General features: G+C 36.8%; 1 protein-coding gene across 4 annotated transcripts in view; it reads right to left on the bottom strand.

The window, feature by feature from the left end:
* Nucleotides 1-23,044, bottom strand: part of LOC132606181 (uncharacterized) — a 32,056-nt gene extending 9,012 nt beyond the window's left edge. Inside the window, exons 1-10 of one of the 4 annotated variants that reach the window (XM_060319557.1) lie at nt 22,519-23,044; nt 19,729-19,808; nt 14,552-14,602; nt 11,192-11,710; nt 10,851-11,108; nt 10,299-10,364; nt 7,178-7,357; nt 6,356-6,407; nt 5,996-6,280; nt 699-809 (exon numbers count right to left, since the gene is read on the bottom strand). In XM_060319557.1, coding sequence (XP_060175540.1) covers nt 699-809; nt 5,996-6,280; nt 6,356-6,407; nt 7,178-7,357; nt 10,299-10,364; nt 10,851-11,108; nt 11,192-11,710; nt 14,552-14,602; nt 19,729-19,808; nt 22,519-22,737 — 1,821 coding nt within the window. In that variant the 5' untranslated portion in view covers nt 22,738-23,044. Of the gene's footprint in view, nt 1-698; nt 810-5,995; nt 6,281-6,355; nt 6,408-7,177; nt 7,358-10,298; nt 10,365-10,850; nt 11,109-11,191; nt 11,711-14,551; nt 14,603-14,753; nt 14,851-19,728; nt 19,809-22,518 lie in introns of those variants that run through there. The other 3 variants (XM_060319561.1, XM_060319559.1, XM_060319560.1) reach the window with 3 other exon arrangements.
* Between the last annotated feature and the right edge of the window lie 844 nt (nt 23,045-23,888).

The raw sequence follows: 23,888 nt of genomic DNA, 5'->3' as shown, positions 1-23,888 counted from the left end.
CAGAATGGCAACTCTTTGTATTTAGAAAAATTCAATTTTAAACTTCTAATTTTACCCTTACTGGCATGCTTTTTTAGCATGCAGAAGTTTAATGGCATGTTTAAGACCACATATTCAAAGCCTTTCCTTATTTCCTTCTTTTTTTTTTTTTTTTTTTTGAAAATGAAAGCCTTTCATAATTGCTTAAACTCCACTCCCATTCAAACCATACCAGTTAAATTGAAACACAGGGAGTAATTACTTTCTTTATTTCTTTTTAACAAATCTACTTCATCTATCAATATTCTTGTCCTTTTTTATTTTTATGGATAACAGAGACATCCATTATCGGATTTGAAACTAGGTGGATAATGTGACTGTACCTCAAACAGTTCTTTCCTTAACTACAAAAATTGATTCACCAGCTAGGAACTCATGATGTTATATGATAAATAATATATGAAATTGATAAACTTCATTAATCAGTCATATCAGGTACCTATTTCTCTTTTCTATGTTTAGTTGGTCCGTTAAATCAAGAAGTTAAGTCCCCCACCACAAAAACCTTTCTCCACTTTCTGGAATTTTATGGAAGTCCAATCACATTCTTCCCTTTACTATACTTATAAGTTATAACAAACAAAGTAGGTGAAATATTCTCCACGAAAAAGAAAGTGAACATGAAATGTCAACAATAACAAGCCAAGGTATAGACTCACCCTTATGTCAAGACCTTTAAGTCTGCTCCTCCTTATTCTGCCTCTATCACAGACAAAATATAGTAAACAACTGAGAGCAGAAGCCCAGATGGATTCTTCCTTTTCTTCTGTCTGTTCATCACATTGTGAATAGACTTAGAACGAGAATAGCACTTTAAGTCATCACCGTACAATGCCATTAAGTAGAGATATGTGAGTTCAAAGTATGAGAAAAAGTTAGAAGCAGGAGACAATGCTGGATCAGGAGACCATTAAAGGGTCTGCAAAGACGAAACTAATAAACTGTGTTATAGAATCTAAACAACAAATCAGTCTAAGAACCAGCACCTGAAATCCGAGCACAAAAAACACAGTTCGTCTACTTAAGTGGTTCAGGTATTAGTGAGCCCATGATTCCATTTTCATTATATCAGACAGATTTGAAAGGTATTTGCAACATATTATTACCTTAAAGGAAATACATAAACAAGAAAGGACTCCTATTTATTCCAGTTCGCCTTCAGTGGCATGTTAAGAAAGAATGGGACGTAAGACCTTTGAGGGGTTGGAACTTTAAATTACACAACTTGGAAGCTTGCTTTTTGTTAGTGCATTATTTGGGGGCTGAAACATGCAATCCTGATGTCAGAGGATCTTTGCCAATATTTAGGATAACCGGAGAGTTGTTCGGTACACCAGATCGGAAAAGCTAGCATCACAATCCCCTCAGACTGGATTGCAGGTGGGCATTATAGACCAGATCGGATTGTAGTCCAGTGTTTGGCAGACCGGTTTATGTGACAGAACAGCAAAGTCAACCATATCTTCTTGTTTCTATGTAAACTTCAAGGTTTATATTGCATCCTTAGCTTATTAAAAAAGAACTTATAAGATTTTCCTTTACCATTTTCCAGCCATTGTCGGCCATAGATAAGTTGTTTCATCCATTTTGGGTTCTTTTTTTTTTTTGGTAAAGTAAACAAATTTCATTAGAAAAGGCATCAAGTAGATGCAAAGTTACAGAGAGAAACCTAAGCTTCAAACATAGAGCTGCATGAAGCTAGATTGGTGAGCAAAAACCTGTGCAAACAGTCTAAACCTATGCTGCCTTAGAAACTCTGCTAAATAAGAGTCAAGGAGCCAACAAAATCCAAAAAGTTATCAACACTGTTTACAGGAGTACCCAAAATCCATTTTGGGTTCTATTATTAATTCTATAACTATTATCTTCCACGTCCATTTTGTAGTTTACTCTACTGATATCACTTCCAGTACTGTAATAAAACAACAACCTGCACCTATGAGCAACACCTGATGCTTCACAAAGCTAAAATTCAAACAAATGTTCTGCCCAAAAAAGTAAATGCAAAAAAGAAAACCAAGAGACAAAAGCAGAAAATGAAAAGAACACAGAATCTAATCTTAATTGTTCAACCACAGAGACTCTTTCTTAGACACCTGATCCCTCCTCTCTCTTGACTTCTTCAATCAATCTGCAAATACACAATCTCCCAGAGAGGAAATGGCTGCAATTCGTTTGAACAGAGACGAAGAGGTAAATTTCTGTGAATTTCTTTTTGAGTTTTTCCTTTTTAAACTTGTTCTTCCTTCTTTTCTATTTTTCTTCAAATTTCAATTACAAATAATAATCTTTAAAACTACCCTTGTTAAGCATTACATGCCATTACATGAGTCCCAGCTTCAATATGTCCCCCCAGCTGCCAGAAGGACACAACAAACACAACAGTTATGAATTCAGGATGCAGCGGTCAAAGCATCCTAGGAAGCTCAACTCTATTCAAGGACAAAGATGAAGCTTTAGAAGCTCCAAGAAGGAACTAACAAGATCTCAAGCTACAGAATTGCAAAACAAGGTCATTGGACTTCAAGTGCAAATAAAGAAGCTGTTGATGTTGAGGAAGAGCCCAAGGCTAGAGGAGATGAGTTGGTTATGTGTTATAACTATTTTATGTCCCAAATTGAGGTCCAAGATGAGGTAGATTGGAGCCAATAATCAGCCTTTGGAGGAATCAAAAATGAGCCAAATCAGTCCACTTTTGGACCAATTTAAGCATCTAAACTGTGTCAAACTTGCAGCCAAGAAATATCACATGGAGCCCCGTTTTTAGCCCTTAAGATGGGCTTACTTGCTGCCCAAGAAGCATGAACATGGGCGCGTAAATCAGCTAAGGAAAGTCTCCTACTTGTCGCCAAACTTAGGGAGAAAAGTCAAAACTTTTTTTTTTTTCCGAAATTGGTAACGTTGGTATTGATAGCCACTAGGGCAGTGCTGAAGCCATATTTACAGAGGAGAAGTCCCCGCTGCCAACAAAAATCCTAAAAAACAGTTACAATTGCCTATAAAATCTATTAAGGAAACAAACCTCTTCCTCTAAGTAGCATTCTTTACACCAAAAGTGAAACAAAAGTAGACACTTCATCTTAATATCTTGCACATGATTACCCCTATCATCAAAAACCCTAGAGTTTCTCTCTTTCCAAATTGTCCACCAAATACAAGCAGGAACCAATCTCCACCATTTCTTCTGTCTAACTGAAACTCCCAAACTGTTCCAGCTCTTAAGCAGATCAACAGTGTTTGCAGGCACACACCATTTGATCCCCACAATATTGAGGAAGAGCTGCCACAGCTGAATAGTGAAAGAACAATGAAGAAACCGATGACTATTAGTTTCTGTGTAAGAACCACAAAACAAACATCTGGAGCATACCTCGAACCCCCTTCTTCTCAACCTTCCTCGAGTCAAAACTGCCTGCCTAGCCACCAGCTAGGTGAAACATAGAACCTTTGTAGGAGCATTAGTCTTCCAGATAAACTTCCATGGCCAGTTGACTATCTGATGAGCGTAGTTGCTGATTGTTAAGTAGGCAGATTTGACTGTGAAGGCCCCATCTTAGATTGGATTCCAAAGCAGCTTATCCTCTGCTTCTGATAACCCCTGGAAGACTTCCAAGGTCTTAGAAAACTCCACTACTCTTTCAATTTCCCAATCATTTAGAGCCCTCCTAAATGTAATGTTCCATCCTTGCAATCCCTTAGCTGTAGATAAATAATTCATTTCCTAGTTTGTTATGGAATTGTTTCCTAATTGTTAGGACTATCTTTAATGCTTTCCAAGGTAGTTAGGATTTTATTAAGGTTGTTGGAATTCCTTTCCAGGAATGCTAGGATCCCTAGTCTTTCTTTAATAGCTAGTTATTTCCGATTTAATTATTTCTTAGTTAATTTATTTTTGATATAGTAACAGTTGTGTATATTTAACCAAAACAACACATAGGTTGTGCTGAAACAATTTTTACGAGGCAAAAAGGAAGAGCAACTGATCAAAACCTAGCAGAATCCTTGGTTATCTATGATTGACACGTGTCTTCTATGTAAATTTGTTTACACCAAAAGGCAAAAAGTCTAATTGCAATTCAATTTAATCTTCTGTACTGAATTGCTAGTGTCTTCGAAACATCTGGAATTCCTCTCTTTACAGATTGTCCCATATACAAGCTGGGACAAACCTCCATCTATCCTTGTCTAAGACTCCTGCTCCACCCTCCTCCAAGCTAAAGAGAACCTCAGTTATCTTCCTAGGCATTGTCCATACTATGCCTCTAAGATTGATAAAAATCTTCAGAAACTGATCTGTCCATTATTGCTTAGTTGTTCTAACCAATTTTGGTTAGTTTTGCTTAGCCTTATAAATAGGAGTGCTTTGTTTTGTATTAGACAGATTCTTATAGCTCTAGTACTACCTGATTGTTTCCTTCACTTCGTTTATCTTATCATCTTATCGGAAACAGCCTCTCTACCCTCCAAATTAGGGGGGTAAGGTCTGCGTAAACCAGTGTTGTCAAAGGCGCGCTTAAGCCCTGAAGCGAGGCTCAAAACATGTTGAGCGCTTCGCCTCGCTTTATGTGCGCTTCAGTGTCATCATCAAGGCTCTAAGACACACTTTTCCTTGCCAATGAGCCTCTCTTGAAGGGGTGACACTAGATAATTCATATTTCACTTTATCGTAATGTTTTTACAATTCCTTTGTCCATATGTTTGTTATTCATGCTTATTATTATTAGTCTTGGACTAAACATATTAGATTTGTATTTTTGCACCATTGTGCTTTTTTTCATTAAAGCCCACGCTTTATTTGCGCTTTGCGCTTAAAGCCCCAGCTGACCGTAGAGCTTTTTTGCGCTTTTCGCTTTTGATAACACTGGCGTAAACTCTACCCTCCCCAGATCCCACCTTGTGGGATTATACTGGGTATGTTGTTGTTGTTGTTGTTGAATAATATTGGATAATTTTCTCTTTTGTTCTTGTGGGTGTGGCTACCTTGGATTTATTCTTCAACCTTCACGTCTACACTTTTAGGGGGTAAGTTTAAATTCTTCAAAATCTTAGATTACTTTTAGGTATCAAGAAAGGCGATTAATTTAGGGTTATTGTTCTTCTTCGTTATTCTAAGGGAATCGGGATTGTTATTGTATTTCTTGTGTTAATTCTCTACTAAATGTCATTTGTTTAGGCTAATTATTGATGTTAGGAGCCAATTTTAAAAACTAGACTTATCTTGAAGTTCTGGATTATTTTTGAACTTCTTGATCTGTACTTGAATCCAAGAAACACTTTCTTGAATTCAATTTATCCTAAATCTCAAATCTTTTTCGTTTCTTTGATTTTCTTTTCAGCTTCCTCACGTTTCTTTGAAATCTTGATTTTCATTATTGTGTTCTTGGGTCACTGAGGCGATTCTTATCAAAAGGCAACCAGGACACAGTCAAGGACAAAATTGTACCTTCAGGAATAATTTGGCAACCAATTAAGCAATTCACAAAACCCAAACTAACTCTAAAAATCAGGTGTAGGACTAAGCCGGTGAATTTGTGCCCCAACTCAGTATCGAGAACTTTCCGACTGAAGTCTAATGGCCTACTAATAACTGACAAGTTATTCCTCAATAGTAAAGGTTAAATCTTGTTCCAGCTTAATCCAAGAACTTCTAGCCTTATACTTTAACCTGTGGTGTGGAGGCAATACAGAGTTGTGAGCACTCAAGCTATGTAACAATGCATGCAAATCTTAATTTTCAACATTTTATAATGAATTATGACAAATCAGAAAAACCAAAATTTAAGATTCTGGAGAACTGGATCCTACATAATTGAAGTGCTAGATATAAAGCCAACCAAAAATAATAACAAAAGAATGGGACAAAATCAAAGCTCGGAAAAAATAAACATTAAAAGATGATGACCAGGAAATAACAGAGAGAGAGAGAGAAAGAGCTTTGACTGTTAGCCACATTTACCTGGACAAGATGAAGAAGGATCTCGTAGAGGATGCCTAAAATCCAACACTCAAACTTATCAATGGCTGAGGAATTCCCAGCTTTCTTAAGATAATCTGATTTTTTATTTCCTTCCAAAGAAAGTTGAGTTTCATTGTCCGAAAAAGTTTCTTTGCAATACTCTTCTTCAATTGTCGAAGCATCATCTGTTGTTGGAGGCTCCAATAAATGAGCATGAACTCCAAGATTCAAAATTAAATCAAAGGCCCGAGTCTTGGATTCCAAACGAGTAGAATTCATCATTTCCTACAATTAATTTTCACAAAAGTAAGTATCCTGAACATTAACACAAAAGAGCGAGCATCTAGAACAAGGCAGCACCTCAAGCATGGACAGCGCAAGAGGAGCAGCAGTCTCAGAATCCAAAACATACCTACAAACCACAATTAGCAAAGATAGATTACCCCTGGGAACAATTACCAAAATGATACTAAAAATTCATTTATCATGGAAATGTGATGTAAATGCACCACTAAACATTAAATGGTACTGTGGGTTTATCATGGAAATGTGATGTAAATGCACCAATAAACATCAAATTGAGTACTTCCTTATACGTAACACAGTTGCCACCTGCATATCCCATAAGGTCCATATCAGGCCAATAAAGATCCATATTAGTTGTTCATAAAAAAAGATCCAAATTAGGTCAAAGAAATTTTACTTGTCAGTGTAAAATAAGAAGAAAAAAAAGACAGACATCTACAGTACTTGCATTATCAAAAAGCTAATATTGAATTAGACTACTGTTACAAGACAAGTAGGACTGTAAATTTGTCCTGGTCCACAGCCTACGAACATGAATGGCAAGGTATTGAATCATTAAGAGCTGTTGGCTACTCACTCAAGGATTAGATTTCAAAATCAAGAAACTGGAAAAGCGCATCCAGTGCTGATACTCATAACACATAAGCATTCTTAAAATATTGAGCATGCAGAGGAAATTATGCATATGCCATTACTTTGATGTTTGAGAAGGAAATGACTCTTCTTTAACAGATTTAATTCTACTTTGCTGCCGAACTCCACTACTCAAGATCTATCAAGTTACCTCTAAGGGGATAACATATAAAAATAAACAAGATTCAAGTCATAGCTGTTACTTTTAGTAAAAGTTTTAGATGCAGGGAAAGGAGCACATACATGTCAATTACAAGTTTGACAAGTACACTGACAGCCACGTCCATTGATGGCTTTCCACTGTTGTTACTTAGTTTAGATGAAACCGTCATCACATAAGTATTTGGCGGAGAAGTCTCAGAGCAGGCTGCAGCAATAACCTCATAGACCTCCATGGGATTCAATCGCAGAGGCTGTTGTTCACTGATAACATCAAAGTATTATGAGTCAAGAGAGACAACGAGGGAGGAAATTAGGTAGTGGGAGATGATAAACGCATACCTAGAAGGAAAGCAACAAAAATATATTTTTAAAGTGAGAAACCCCAATGACCACACATATTAAAGAAAACCTAACCTGATATAATATGTCATTGAATAGAGAACATTTAATCTAGTAGAAACAACTTTCAGTATCATATCTATCAGCTCTGAAATAATCTTCTACCTGTAGACAAAATTTATCTCCTAAGCTTTAAGAATCTCAATGACTAAATCCCCTTGTTTATAAATCTTCTACCCTTGTGAGGATTTTGACATCAGCAATTTTCCCATTACAAAAACTTTTATGGTGATAAAAAGAGCAGAAAATACCAAAAAGTAACTAAGAGTACAAGTATCCTCTGCTTAGTTTGTTGCTAATTCGTAATGTATTTTGAAGAACTGGGACGAAGTACTCATGTCTATGTTAGACTCGTCCGACACTGATCACGACATAGACAAAGGATCAACGTAACGCAGCGATAGCTGTGCATTTATATGACAAGGAAGAATGTTAAAATAGCTGCTGACTCAATAACAGATGTTGAGCTTATAATGATGTTTTGAATGTTAAGTAGCTGCTGACTCAATAACAGATGTTGAGCTTATAATGATGTTTTGATGATTTGACAAACAATGTACCCAAAGACAATCAAGGGAATTATAAGGAAGGCATTTGAAGAACCAGAAGTCCAAACTGATCTCCGAAGGATTCAGTGAAGCAGTCATATCAAGAAAGGAATTGCTCAAAGGAACTGATCCTTATCACGCAACACTAGAGACTGCCAAAGAGCAATTTCATGCCAACTGGGAGGTAACAGTAGAATGACTCATTCCTCTTCGATCAAAGGTTGGATTTCAGATTATGGAAATATTACCATAAGTTGATCAACATGGAATTAGCATTGAAGTGGGAAAAGGAAGCCGACGCGCATACGAGGAAAGAAAGAGGATCCAAGTAAAACAAGCATTGGTTTTCTGGTACAATTATGAAACTAATACTTGGTTGGTTCCATCTATTTTTTTTTTTTTGATTAAGCACCGGGTGTCCAGGTCTCTTTGAGACCCGACTAATCCCGGGGGTGCACAGGCCCTCGGCAAGGAGTTTCCCGCAAGTGCACCACGGGTAATTCAGGGTTTTACCCCAGTCCAATGGCCCTCAGAAATGGTTTGCACCCAGTGGGTTTCGAACTTGAGATCTTGAAAGGGAGCACCCCAAGGCTCAAGCCAATTACCACCAGGGCAACCCCTGAGGGTTGGTTGGTTCCATCTATTTACTTTGTTAGAATTGTGTAGCAGTGTTATCAGAAGCGAAAAGCGCGAAAAAGCACTACGGTCAGCTGGGACTTTAAGCGCAAAGCGCAAATAAAGTGTGGGCTTTAATGAAAAAAGGCGCAATGGTGCAAAAATACAAATCTATATATGTTTAGTCTAAGACTAACCATAATGAGCATGAATAACAAATGTATGGACAAAGGAATTGTAAAAACATTACAATAAACTGAAATATGAATTATCTAGCGTCACCCCTTCAAGAGAGGCTCATTGGCAAGGAAAAGAATGTCTTAGAGCCTAGATGATGACAATGAAGCGCACATAAAGCGAGGCGAAGCGCTCAACATGTTTTGAGCCTCGCTTCTGGGCTTAAGCGCGCCTTTGACAACACTGTTGTGTAATAGGTGTTTGTATCGAGCTGTACGGGACTTCTTTGACAGGGTCGAGTCGTTGAAGTTTATCATTAAGAGGGTAGAGGTGGGACTGTTAGGGAACAGTTCCTTACGTTGTTGTAACCTTAAACTGCTCGAGTTTAGTGAAGCTGGGAAAATCCTATAAGAGATCGGTCGCGGTTTTTGCCTCACTTGAGCAAGCAGTTTTCCACGAAAAATTCTTGTGTTGATTAATTTTATCCCGCAATTTACCTTATAAGAACCTGGTTTTTTGAGTACATAGGTTGTAGCCCAATCCTAACAAAGAAGCAAGGTGAAATTCGGCAAAAATAGTGGATATGACGAGATAAGACAGGATAGGTCATCTATCTTTACTAATTGACCATCAACAACTCAAAAGAAATGCTCAAACTTAGTCCACTTTACAAACATATCCGTAAAGGAGGTAAATAGACAAGGTACTAGCTAGAAGTACTTTAAATTCATGGAGATGGGGACACAGACCAACATCCCGACGGAGAGGGGGAGGGAAACGTATAATATTCTAATAACTCAATTGTATAACCGAAATAGGATAGATTGACCACAAATTTTGAAGAATCAAAGGCTGGACATAAGAATTCAAGAACATCTATAATTTGAAAGCAAGGAATTTCTTCTTTTTTCTTTTTTTTTTTTTTTTTGATTAAGCACCGGGTGTCCGAGGCTCTTTGAGCCCCAACTAATCCCGGGGGTGCACAGGCCCTCGGCAAGGAGTTTCCCGCAAGTGCACCACGGGTAATTCAGGGTTTTACCCAGTCCGATGGCCCTCAGAAATTGTTTGCACCCAGTGGGTTTCTTTTTTTTTTTTTAATGACCGAGAAATCCATTTGGGCCAACCCACGACCAACCGCAACCATCAAAACTAGAGGATAATGGGCCCGCCCTTCCACCCTTGCCAACCTAGGACTAACTGTAGCTTTGAACTAGGGGATAATGGGACTGCCCCTCTATCCTTCTCCACTTACATACCCGTCTTAGTTTGCATGGTGTAGGGCTCGAATCTGTGACCAAATCACAAGTCCCTAAACCTTTACCACTTGAACTAAGCCCTAGGGCAGAAAAGCGTAGAAAATCTTGATCTCACATTAAAAAAGGTTGCTTCCAGAGATAACTAAACACTTGAATTATCTTAAAAGAAAATATCTTTTTTTTAGTACGTAATGCCTCATGACATACCTGTAGTGTCGATACTGAAAAAGCGGCTTTGCACGGGGACGGAAAGTGCTCACTGGAGAATCCTCCCTGATTTACACATATATAAAGGAAAGAAGAATTACTACTACAAAAATTAAAGTTTCACTGGTTCAGATTCATTACTTTGCATGACTTCAAATACTATTATTGCTCTTCATAGATGTACAACATTGAGATAAAGAAGGGTTTTCAACACTTCTTATACAGACTATGGAATCCATGTTTCTATAACTCAAGTAAAACCTCCACATGCCTTTGAACCTTTATACTATTCAAGATATAGTAGCCTGTAAAATAGGCACCAATGCTGAAACAAATGAAAGTCGACTGTACATCAGCTTGCAGGAAGCACATTCAGTGTGTAGAAGAAATAGTTCGAAGATAAACAAGTGAAAGTGAATTCATTGGACAAATGATCTCCTATAACTTCCATTAAGAATTTGAGATTGTTTTCTGTCATAGTAGAAACCAACCTCAAGCAGCATTTTTGTAAATTCAAAAACGATATAGAAAAACAGTGCCAGTTGAACTTACCATATTTGATGAGGCCCTGGTTTAGTACGTTTTAGAGCTGTTATTGCTCTTAAGTGGGCACGAGCAGAAGCAGAATTGGTCACAGTCGTGAGCAGTGAAGGCTGCAAAAGTTGATCTAGATAAGGCATATCTGTACTCCCAAAGATTTTCCAAGGCTCACCCTTCATTTTAGCTTCCATGTCACCAACAAGAAGAGCTGCTGCACCTACTTCGAGGAAATTATGTGCACTCACATCTTTGGGATTCAAAAGATGGTCACTGAAAGTTGAGCTTTCCATAATCAGTAAATGCCACACAGAGCAAAGGGAAATGACAGGACCACTAGCAAACAATTTAACTACCTTTTGGATAGAGATGGTGATGATTGTTGATCTCTGCACCAACGCCACTTGAAAACATCAAAAGCAGTGAATTCATGATCTTCCATTCTATTAATTTCTCCAGCTATAGGTGAGCCTGAAGTTGAAACAGTAGACACGTCTTTATTCTCTAATAATTCTTTACCATTTGCAGGGCTAAGTTGGGAGTTGAAGGATTTGCTCAATAAAGATGACAGTGTGGGAAGTGCTTGTCTTGACGCTGTAGCTGCTCCGGCAAAAGCCGCTGGTTGAAATGACCGCTTTGGGATATATTGCGCGACTAGAGATCGAACGTAATTTAAGGACTTCACAAGTGCTCCTGATGCATAACTCGAAACAGGCAAAGACGATACAGTATTTGATGTGGTAGATGCACCACTTTGTTGGCTTAAAGAACGTGACCATGGAGCCAATTTTCGGTTGGGACTCATATCACATTCAGCAATGATGCTTACACAAAATCGGTCAATCTGTACCAATGTCTCCTCACTGGGTTTATATCTGCAACAAACATAAAGCAGAGTTGCAATGAGAGATTTAAGGTTCTTCACGGTAAGAGATGTAAACAACCATAGTATTCAATTGAAGTTAGGATATTATAAGCACGCAGTAAACATTAAGTGCTTTAAAAGGTTACTTGAGTTGGCCCCACAAACACTTTGTGAAAGGAGAAAAGTAGGAACGGATTCAGCTCCATAGGTTGCTCATAGATCATCTTGACAAGTTCAATGAAAGTGATTACAATATACAAAATTGGCTGAATGAGATCCAAGGAAGAGTATTATAGCCCACTGATGACATATTGTCCCTCATATTTCCAAACCAAACTTATCGCAACAAAATTTGCACCTCACGCTGATGCGAAATGTAGTGTAGGTTATAGTAAGTTTTTCACTCCAAGGATTGAAACTAGAACATGACTTTAGAATTCATGTGTTCAGATAGTTGATTCTTATAACCAACAATCATATCTTCATGTAATCTTTCCAGTTTGTCAAATTCCCAAATATTGATGAATGATCTTTTTATGATATTGAATTTATGTAAACCAAAAGATCTTTACAGCTTCACTCCTTAGTTATTACTCCTTTTAAGGGGTTGACGGTTCGGTTTTTACCTAAAAGAAATCAAACCAATTGAGTCAATTTTTAAGTACTTAAACCAAATCAAACTTAGTAGAAACTTCATCCGTTCAGTTTTTGTCAGTTTGTTTGGTTTTTTGTCATTTCTTTTTAAATGTGACATAGAACTATCAAGGACAACATCTAATTTGCACCCAAGGGCGTGGCATCATAGTCAATTCTTTTTTTTTTTGATAACCGTGGTGTCTGGCCAGCAATCATGCACCTCGACTAATTCCACGGGATACCTGTCACCTCCCACCAACAATAGGTACCAAGTAAACTCTGTCTAACAAGGCTAGGACAGATTGGAAGAAGTCACCTAGTGTTTTTTTTTTGTCTCTGCTGGGATTTGAACCTGAGACCTCGTGATTCTCAGCCCATTTCATTGACCGCTAGGCCACACCCTTGGGTGCCCTAGCGGTCAATGAAGTGGGCTGAGAACCACGAGGTCTAAGGTTCAAATCCCAGTGGAGGCAAAAACACTAGGTGATCTTTTCCTAGATTTACCGGTACATGTGCTGGTGTGAGATACCAGGTACCCCGTGGAATTAGTCGAGGTACGCGCAAGCTGACCTGGACAACACAGTTGTCAAATAAAAAACAATGCCAAGGACATCATCTATACGCATAATTGTGGAACAATGTGACGCAAAATACACTAATACAGGTAGATAGTAATAGCACCTGACAAAGTGCATATATATACACTTAACTAGTCCATATGTCAAAGTACTTCTATACACGCCTGTGCATATTTATAAACTGTAGAAGACAAATTATTTGCTTGAAACAAATTAGATTTGATCAGCATCAACAGAAGAGAGCTAAATTATGGATGGAGAAACCAATCACGTCAAAGTTATTGCCAAAAGCAGTGCTCCAAAAAATATATAAGAATATGCATACACACATGTATGTATGTGTACGATTTTTTAATAGGTATTTATAGTCCTTTTGTATCGATTTTTTCGATTATTTTTTGCTTAAAACCAAACCAAACAAAATTTTTCAGTTTGTTAAAAATAAAAATATAACCAAATCAAATTAAAAAATTGACTCTTTTTCAGTTTGGTTTGGTTTTCGGTTTGGTTTGATTTTTTCGGTTTTCCATGAACACGCCAAATTCCCTCCATTCCAATTAATTTAATAATGTTCTTTCCTTCTTGGATATCCAAATGTATTACACTAGTCAAGTTTTATACTACTTTCACAACTTTCAGGAATTGGAATTCATTAAAGTATTAAGCTTTTAATAAACATTGATGTGATGTTTTCCCAATCAAACTAATTTTTGAACTCTGACTTTAATATTTTGTTCGATTAATATCTTAAACTCTGTTCCCTATCAAATACTATCATGTAGAATGAAACGAAGATAGTACTTTACAGAAACACGAGTAAATGGATCAACTTGTTTATTCCAAAATCTTCACTGTCAAATTTTTCCCAACAATTTGATGCTTCTTCTATCTCAGAAAAAAAAATGATGCTTCATGCTGACATCAGCTTTGACGTGACTGGTACCTCCATCCATAATTTAGCTCTCTTCTGTTGATGCTGATCAAATCTAATTTGTTTCAAGCAAATAATTTGTCTAAGGTATGTTGTTGTTCTTGTTAATAGTACGTCCTTCACTACAAGAATTGAAACTGAAAGTTGTTATTTTTTGAAGAGTTTGTCGGTTTACTAAGTTCTCTTATAACCTAAAACCATTTATTCGCTTTTTGTATGTTCTCTTCTTAGTATGTCAAATTTCTACATCAGTGATTGATCATAATAAATGCTTTTTACTAAGATTTCCTTGATACAAAAACAACTTAATATCTCAACTCCATTGGAATTACTTTTTAACAATTTTGAGTGAATGGTGGATCAACTTACTCATTCTACAAATATCGCAATGAATTCTAATGAAAACTTGTCCTTTTTACACTAACGAGGTTTCTACAACTAACAGTCAAAATCTAAGATCTTACAGTACTATACATCAATAGATGGTAAAGGCAGCAAGTTATATCAGGTTCATGTAAATTTGATTTTGATGAATTTAAAGTTAGTAACAGGAATCTGTCATAAAATACTGATGAAATAAGAAAGCTGTCATAAAATGTATAATGATGACAATCTAAATAAAGCTAAATGCCAGTGATCTAGTGATATATGAAACCTTGGATTTTCAATGGGAAAGAAGAGAACATAAGCTATAGGAAGAAACTACCTTAGAAGATACCGTTTCAATAGCGCCACACATTTTGCTACAACTGCTGGGCTGATTCAAAATTAAAGAGGGAAAAAAGAACATCAGTTGGACAGAATACAAAGTAATGGTTATAGGAAAGTGAACATCCAAGAAGCAGTAAAGCAAAAAAAGAAATATCTCAAGAGGGGAGAAAAGTAGTTCAAGAAAAACAATGCCTTACAGAACAGTTCAAATTTGCAGAAAACTAAAATTCCAGCTACTATAAACAATTATAACCTTTTCCTTCCGAGCTGCAGCTGTAATAACATTGCCCCACACTAAAAGAGCAAAGGAGAGCATCAGCAAACTGTCATGTTATTTAAGTAGGGCGAACTAGTACGTCCATATATTTTTGAACTAAGCTACAAAAACTAATGATCCTCATGCATATACAGACCCCAATAATATCAATAATACATTTCTTACTGATTGCTTACTTTTCTTCTTTTCCTTCCTGCATATATAATCTCCTATAGTTATGGGTATGTTAACTCTTCACATAGATTTTAATTTTATGATAGTATTTTTATTTTATTTTTTTGCGGAGAAATATTCCCCCCATTTGCTTTTGTAGAGCTTTTATCAGTCTTACATTTTCATTACATCTAACTAAAACATTTAGCAACTTCCAAGTGAATAACTTTAAGATCGGAGACGTCACCCTTCCTATGATTTTTTTAGTATGTGATTAAGCAATAAAATTCCCAGACCCCACTTGTGCGATGATACAAGGTATGTTGTTGTTGTTGTTGTTGTTGTGATTAAGCAATAAAATACACAATGACACCTTCATTGTGGATTACTTTCATATCACTGATATATCAAGAAGGTTAGATTTCACATATAAATAAGGAATAACATAAATGCACACATATAATAATCCAATATCCAACAAAGATACCTTGTAAGTACCAAATTGAACTATTGGGCCTTCTTGGTTTGCATCAAAGTTTCGAATATGAGATACTTCCCATCAACGGGGCTGCTAACATTCCTAACTAAAACTTAATGGATCACACCTTTACGAATTACAATGTGTGTCGCCGTGTTATGAAGAAAGCCGTGTTTCTTGACAAGTGCAAGAATTATTACTTGTACAGAAACCATAGCAATGCCAACTTTACACTAACTTTCATGAAGGGCATATTGGCAAAAATATAAAACTATACCATTATATAGAATAAACTGAAAAAAACAACAGAAAATTAGCAAAAACCAATTTCATATTAACAAGCTTTGACACGAAAATGCTCTCCTTGCTCTCTTACCCACCAGGAACCTTTTCTCCAACCCCATCGTAACCCCCTCAGATACTCATCTCTCTGATAGCCTCCCTATCACACCAAGCTTTCTCCCCCTCCCTCTGCCGACAATTTTACTACAATCATTACCCTAGAGTGATCTCCGTAAAACTCAACATGGATAGGAATTCTTATTTTGTTGTTGGTCACAAATCCTTCAAAGTGAGAGCAAGGTCATCTAAATCAGACATATGGTAAGAATGGATTGAGAGAAAACCAGGGTCCATGAGTCATATCTATTAACCAGGCATCCCGGATGCCTTCGCTGGATTTGTCAAAATTATATTGCTTGTCTCGGAATACACATGTCATTTACCAGTAGATGGGTCATAAGAAATAAGCTAGTCCATGTCAGAGTCAAACCAAATTTTAACCTTTTTGAGAGATTCCTGTGCATTGCGACTCAATCTAACTCAAGAAGAAGACATTCTCATCCCGGAGCACTCTCTGAACGTAGGATGGTCCGACATCACTGCCAAGTTGTGGCATTTCTTGCGACGAAAGAAATCAGATCAAGTAGTTCCTTTGAGACTACTACAATACCCAAATGGTCAATTAGCCCCATTCGCACCCTTTTTCCTATACAAAGTGGGTCTAGAATCTCCATTAATGAGGCTTCAAGTACTTCTAGATTTAACTATCTTCAATGTTGTTCGGTGGGGTTCTTTTCACCTGACTTCAGGACTCTTTAACTGAAATTCAAAATTGGGCTTTTAAGAAGTGGATTGTTTCCATCACTGTCAAAGAACTCAACAAGGCTGATTTTCTCTTTGAATGCCGTGATTTTCTCTATTTCTGCAACCAGACTCGCTTTGTTAAATGGGCTCGCATTCAGGTTTGAATGCCACCCCACGAGCTCCCTAGCTTTGTAGACCTAGCAATAGGCAGTTATGTCATCGCTATCCCTATTTGGATCGAAGAAGCTTTCTTCCTACCGCTAACGACGAAATAACTTTTTCAAAGTGAAAATTGAGGTTTGACGGGAAGCTCTCTATATCCGAAAATTTTGCTTGGACATGTAAAGACAACTCAAAAGTTGCTTCTAGGGCAGAGGTCCCAAGTGGTGCTGCAGATTCTGGTCAAAGTATCACCAAAGCTTCTAATTCAAAATCCCCTTGATATGATGGGCCATCTTCGACACTTTCTCCTTCTTTGAGTTGAGGCCAATGCCTCTCAACTCATCCCCTATCACAATAGATACAAATCCTGACAAATACCCAAGCCCCATTTATAATAAAAAATACCCAAGCCCCATCTACACTTAAAAATACCAAGCTCATCTACACTAAAAAATACTCAAGCCCCATCTCCTCTTAAAAGCACTTAGCCCACTACTTTATAACCAATCTGATACTGAAGAAACCTCAAACCACTAATTGCAACTGATCTACCCAAAATCTGCGATCATTGTTTCCTCCATCAAACAATCCAAATCTTCGCATACCTGAACAAACACCTGATATCGTCACCCAAAATAACAAAGCATTGATGGATACCTTCTCATGCACTGAGTTGATAGAGATGGTAAAGAATAATGTTGACCCCATTGCATCTTTTTCTAAAGAGGTCATCTATTGTCTTCCTTGGTACTCAGATAATGATTATTCCAGTTTGCACACCCCACTAATCCAACCTCGACTAACACGGACCTTTCATTGTGGATTTGGTGGAATGTAACTAAGGTGAGTAAAATCCACGGAGTAAGGACAAAAAGGGTAGAAGATTTGATTATAGATTTCTAGCTGAAACTGAAGGAAGCCGAAATTCACAAACGAGTCAACAATTGAGAACTAGTAATGACAGGAGACATCAAAAGGGTAAACTCACTCTTCTCATAGTCTATGTTGATGACATAGTAATGACTAGAGATGACAAGGAGAGATGACATGATTGAAGAAGTTGCTCACAGTAATTTGAAATTAAGGATCTTGAAATTGAGGTGCTAGATCAAAAGGAGAAATCTTTATTTCTCAAAGAAAGCATATTCTGGACCTCTTGAAAGAAACTTGTAGAAGTGGTTGCAGACCAGCATAATCGCTCAATGAAAGCAATCACAAATTACAAAGCAGAGTTGCAGAGTCAGTTCATCAGAAGAGATATCAGAGGTTGGTCGGAAGACTCATTTATATTTCTCACACTAGACGAGACATAGCTTATTCAGTTAGCCTGATGAGTCAGTTCATGCATGATTCCCGAGATCCTTGTATGCAAGTTGTCTTTCACATATGGGGGTATTTGAAATCTGCTCCAGGAAAAGGTCTATTTTTCTCCAGACATGGTCACCTCCAAATAGAAGCCTTTGCAGTTGCAGATTGGGTTTGATCTCTAGATGAAAGAAGACCTATATCCGGTTATTGTACACTCGTAGAAGGGAACCTGGTTACTTGAAGAAGCAAGAAGCTAAGTGTAGTTGCTAGATCAAGTGCAGAGGCAGAATATAGAGCTATGGCCCAATGTGTTTGTGAACTTTTGTGGTCACAAAAGCTACTAGTCTAAAAAAGAGAAACTTTCCTTGTATTGTGACACGTACAACAAGGCTGCAACCAGTATAGCTCATAAGCCAGTCCAATATGACCGAACAAAACATGTCGAAATTGATCGACACTTCATCAAAGAGAAAGTTACAAATGGTGTCTTGAGTTCGTTCCATGTGTCATCAAAGAAGCAGTTAGCTGATGTATTTACCAAAGGCCTCAACAAACGGACTTTCCATACACTGGTTTGCAATGAGGAGGAGTGTTGATTGATTGATTGATCAGCGATTTCCTAGATTAGTTATAGGGCTAGATTGTTATTGTGATAAAATGTAATTGATTGTATTTTTTTTTATAACCATAAATGTAATTGATTTTATAATATTACCTTTCCTTATTTAGTCTTAGGACACATTGTATAAGAACCCATTCTCATGGGATGTAAACTCATCAAGAAATACAAAGAAGCTTTTATTCTTCTTAAGATTCTTCAATAAGCGATGTAGGTTGTGATTCCGGTAATAGCAGAAGAGCACGGTGATTTCTACAAAGATATAGTGCAATGTCGCTTATATAAAATAACAAACGAAAATACAAGGTAAGGCATAAGATTCAACTTCAAAATATCACCATTCCACAATCAAACCTAAGAGGCTATATAAATCAAGTTAACAAAGGGTAGATAATCCAAAATTCTTTTTACTGGGTTAGCTTTTCTAGCCCTTGGATCAAATTGAAAAAGTTGATAACCAGAAATGCTTTTAAATTCTTAACATCAATGCTTTTTAGGCACGCCATGAGAGGGTATTATTTCTCTTTTCCTTCCTGCAAGAAAGGACATCAGGCATGCATTTAGTGGTATGTTAGTTTCCTGCTAACTTCATATAATAAAGAACAACGATACCACAACAGCATCAGCTACTAGATGCAATCTCATTTTTGTTTATGTTGAATTTGCCTAAAATATTGAATTAAATTAGCCTGTTGAAAGTCGTACTTTGCCCTTACCAAGATTCGACATCATTGTTCCATAGTGCCAATAAAGTTACATGATACATGCAGCGTTCCTTACATCTTTCTCATGAGAAAAGATTTATACTGATTTAACTTCATTTCAACTAGCGCTCACAAACATCTTACCAGACTAGAAGATAAGACGAAAAAGACCTTTTGTAATCAGTTCCAGAACTATATGACAAGAATTAGATAATCCTTTATAACTTTAAAATCAAAAGAATGGCTTTCAAGTAAAACTTGAAATACAGCACAGAAAAACATTCAGTGTAGTTATGGCAGCAACAGACCGACACATAAGTATACTACTTTGAAGTATATAGGCATGCTAGGATATCATTGCCTCTATCAACAAAGTATGGTATACCTGCGCTCGCGCTCTGCTAGTGTATGATCCAAAATAACACCATAAGCCAAGTCAGTTGTTGGATATGCTGCCAGATATTCCTGTAAGAATATAATCTCATAGCATGACCACAATTTCTCATCTCACTTTATAATTTTAGAAACATTACGCGATAGTGCAAAGGGTTTCAATGAATCTATATGACATGATAATCATAATATAGAAGGACATATGCCAAACAAGTGTTATCTTTAAAAGTGTAATTATGCTAAAAGAACTAGTACACCAAAATCCAATAAGCATTTAAGTTTCAATTTTAAATGACTCCTATCTAGAAAACAAAATTCCCCAAATGGGACAAATTATTTTCTTTTCTTGTTTAAGGTTTCTGGCAAGAGTAACAGCATATGTGATCATTCAACTATTATTCATTCTACCATTAAAATTCATAACGTGAAAGTACACTCGTAAAACATGTAGCAGTTCCTTTTTAACTAGTTTGAATCCATTCATTCAGTTACTAAATAAAAGCACAACTATAGAAACATAAAAATAGCATGCCAGAACTTCAATGTGACACATATATAAGGAGGGATTATCCTCAAACTTTAGAAAGAGAAAACCTTTCACCGTATAGGCTCATTAGGAAGGTCCAAACATGACAGCGGCCAAGTTTTAGAGTAATTGCAAAGTCTTCAATTGAGGATGAAACAAAATAGATGCATTTCAATTTTCAAGAAGCCGGCATTTTAGGAACCATTTAGATACTTGGCCTTTTAGGCAAGAGTTTCTATATCAGTCTGAAGATACAGATTGTATGTCATGATGTGATTATCTTTATGTATTTGTTAATCCAATAAGTTGGGTATTGTTTCTTTGCGTACAAGATTATTAGTCAAATTGGCCAAGGTACACACCAAGGTAGTTTCAAAATTAAACAAGCATCGAAACCCCACACCTTCTCCTGGAATTTTTGCCGCTTGTATTCTTTTCTGTTGACAATTCAAACATACTACTCCATCCATCCATTTTTACTTATCCTGTATACTAAAATAGTTGTCCACTTTTACTAAAATTAGTTGTCCATTTTGGAAAACCAAGAGATAATTTACCATTTTGTTCCTATTTTACCCTTATTATTAATTATTGGGTTCGAAACTTCCTGCACAAGTTTTAAAGTATGTTCGATTGATTTCAATCATTAGATGACTTATTAATAATTAGGACTGATAGAGTAAAATTGTCATTCTATTTATGGCTCCTTATGGGGTGTGTCCAAAGGCGAATTTCTGTATGAAATTTGGGTCACGCGAACACATGGTCACTCGACTAAACTCGATATATCATGTGTATAATTCTGAAAACCAGTGTTGTCAAAGGCGCGCTTAAGCCCTGAAGCAAGGCTCAAACATGTTGAGCACTTCACCTCGCTTTATGTGCGCTTCAGTGTCATCAATCAAGGCTCTAAGACATACTTTTCCCTGCCAATGAGCCTCTCTTGATGAGGTGACACTAGATAATTGAGATTTCACTTTATCGTAATGTTCTTACAATTTCTTTGTCCATATATTTTTTATTCATGCTTATCATTATTTTTCTTGGACTAAACATATATATATTTGTATGTCCGCACCATTGCGCCTTTTTTCATTAAAGCCCACGCTTTATTCGCGCTTTGTGCTTAAAGCCCCAGGTGACCTTAGGGCTTTTTTGCGCTTTTCGCTTTTGATAACACTGCTGAAAACATATCTAATATTAACTGAAGGAACACATGGTCAAACTAGGCCAAGTGGAGCAATGGTTAGGGGTTGTGTTTATCTCCTCAAGGTCTCAGGATCGAACCCAAGCTCCTGCACGTTTTATGCTTTTATTTTCTAAAGCAGCCTTTTAACTTTCCTTTTTATATTATTCTAAATCCTTTTTTTCCTATAATTCTAATTACCCAAAAGTAAAAAACGTGTTTCTATTTTATATTACATCTAATGAATATTTTTCCCCTTTATTTCTAATTACCCAAGTCCCAAAAGGCAAAAGAAATCAAAAAAAACCCATAGGCGCTAAGCTGCAACGAATCAAAGGCAAAAGAAATCAAAAAACCCTATAGCTAATGGTGAACCCATCCTATTGAAATCCTGGATTCGCCTCTAGGTGTGTCAAGTCAATACATGACAAGTAAATATGGACGGACGGAGGGAGTACATGACAAGTTTAAAACTACAAGATTCAGCAAACATTTTAGTACATTACACCCATTTTTAATTTAAGATCACAAGATTCAAAAGTCTCTTTTTATTCCTTTAAACGTTGTGCCCAGTCAAACGAAGACACTTAAATTAGGATGGAGGGAGTATATTTACACTTACCAACATCATAAATCCAAAAAACTCTACACATTCCCTACCATAACCTTTCTATAATTAGCAGCACCATTTACCTTCTCCTTAAAAAATAAAAAAATAGAAGCACCATAATTTTAAAATTTCTCTTTTACCCTTAATGAAATTACTACGCAAATATCTGAGGCTTAGTTTTAGACCACAAATTCCAAATGTCTTTCTTATTTTCTTAAACTTTAGTCAAAGAGTGCCACATAAATTGGGCCGGAGGGAGTAGTATATTACACTTAACAACATCATAAATCCAAAAAACACTACACATTCCCTACCCAATTTCCTAGATTAAGACCCAACTCACGGCAATGTATATCAGCAAATGTACAAAAAAGGAAACTTAACCTTCAATTTTATCACAAAAATAATGCAGAAAGTACTGTAGTAAACCCTAGATTCAAACGAGGATCGGAAGTCTAACCCTTAGGGTTCGGGAAGCTTCGGAGGCAGTAGCAGAGGGGGCCCCATGGTGAGCCGGAGAAGAAGAAGAAGAAGAAGACAGACAATCAGCCACAGCTCTACGAAGTGGCTCAGGTGGTTTCTTAAGCGATGAAGATCTCAACCTCGATGCCCCCCCGCCTCCTCCCAAAGGCAACCTCGAGCTACCTGGACTCCGTGATGGACTGTAGATCGTCGACATCGATGCTATGTAATGGTCTGATCTCTGCAACTGGATGTTATTGATACATGGGTTAGGAAAAAACGTACGTCACTTACTGAGCTAAAGTCCGAATTTGCAACTTCTTGTCCTTACTACATTTCAATAAGGAAAACAAAGGACTGAAAAAAGAGTTTGTAATCTATGTCTAGGTGAAGGAGGGAGAGAGAAAATGGGGAGATGTGGAATTGGCCAAAGTGCTAGAGAGAGTATAATTAGCTAGCTGTATGCGTTGTGGTAAGAAAGTGTTGTGTATGTGTATTGTACAAAGAGCAACAGAGCGCGTAGTTTTATTTATGAGGGATTATTATCTGGCAAGCGCTTAGTTAATTGCGGCCACTTTCAACTCCTGCCTCCCAGGGGTTCCCGTCAAATTCCTCCTCTTCCTTTTCTTTTTTTTTTTTTTCTTTTTTCTTTTCCTTTTCATTTATTCATTCACTTTTTTCAACAAAAAAAAAAATGGCAAATTAATTCTGTTAGGTGTTATTCTAACAGAATTTTTTTTATTAATAAGCAAATCATGCCCAACAAAAACAAAACAAAGAGGGGAAAAAACGATAAAAGAGTAAAGCTATATAAGAAAAACTATGATTGATTTGATCTTCTTCGATGCATAATTCTTCTAGACTTGATTCTCAGATTTGAAGTCTAAGATTTATCCATATTGAGAATCCTCCTTTCTTGTGTTGGTAAATCTGTAAATTGTGATATTTGCAGCTATCCTTCAATCTCTGTGGCATGATTTGCTAGAAAGTCTGAGAGCTGGTTTTCTTATCTGTAGATATGTGCTATCTGAACCTTAATGCACTACAAAAAAAAAATGAGTAATTTGCGGAGATTGAAAGTTACAATTCGCTGAGGTTTTAGCATCCGCTAGTTGCAAGAAGAGGCTAAAACCCTTGCGAATTGCAACTTTCAACCTCCACAAATTACCCATTTTTTGTGGTGATGTCTCCATATTAACATGTATATCATCTATCATCTCATTTATCCCCTAAGGTGGCTTTCACTGTTTTTGTATCATCTTTATGAGTATCAAATAATCTGTTTCTAAAACAACATCTGAGAGTCTAACTGATCCACAGTAATTCGTTGCTTTCATAATAGTTATGGCCTCTGCTTCAATGTTTGTT

This window comes from Lycium barbarum, chromosome 8, assembly GCF_019175385.1.
Source record: "Lycium barbarum isolate Lr01 chromosome 8, ASM1917538v2, whole genome shotgun sequence".
Lineage (NCBI taxonomy): Eukaryota > Viridiplantae > Streptophyta > Magnoliopsida > Solanales > Solanaceae > Lycium > Lycium barbarum.
The sequence above is the reverse complement of the archived record's forward strand: the minus strand, read 5'-3'. Positions and strand labels throughout refer to the sequence as shown.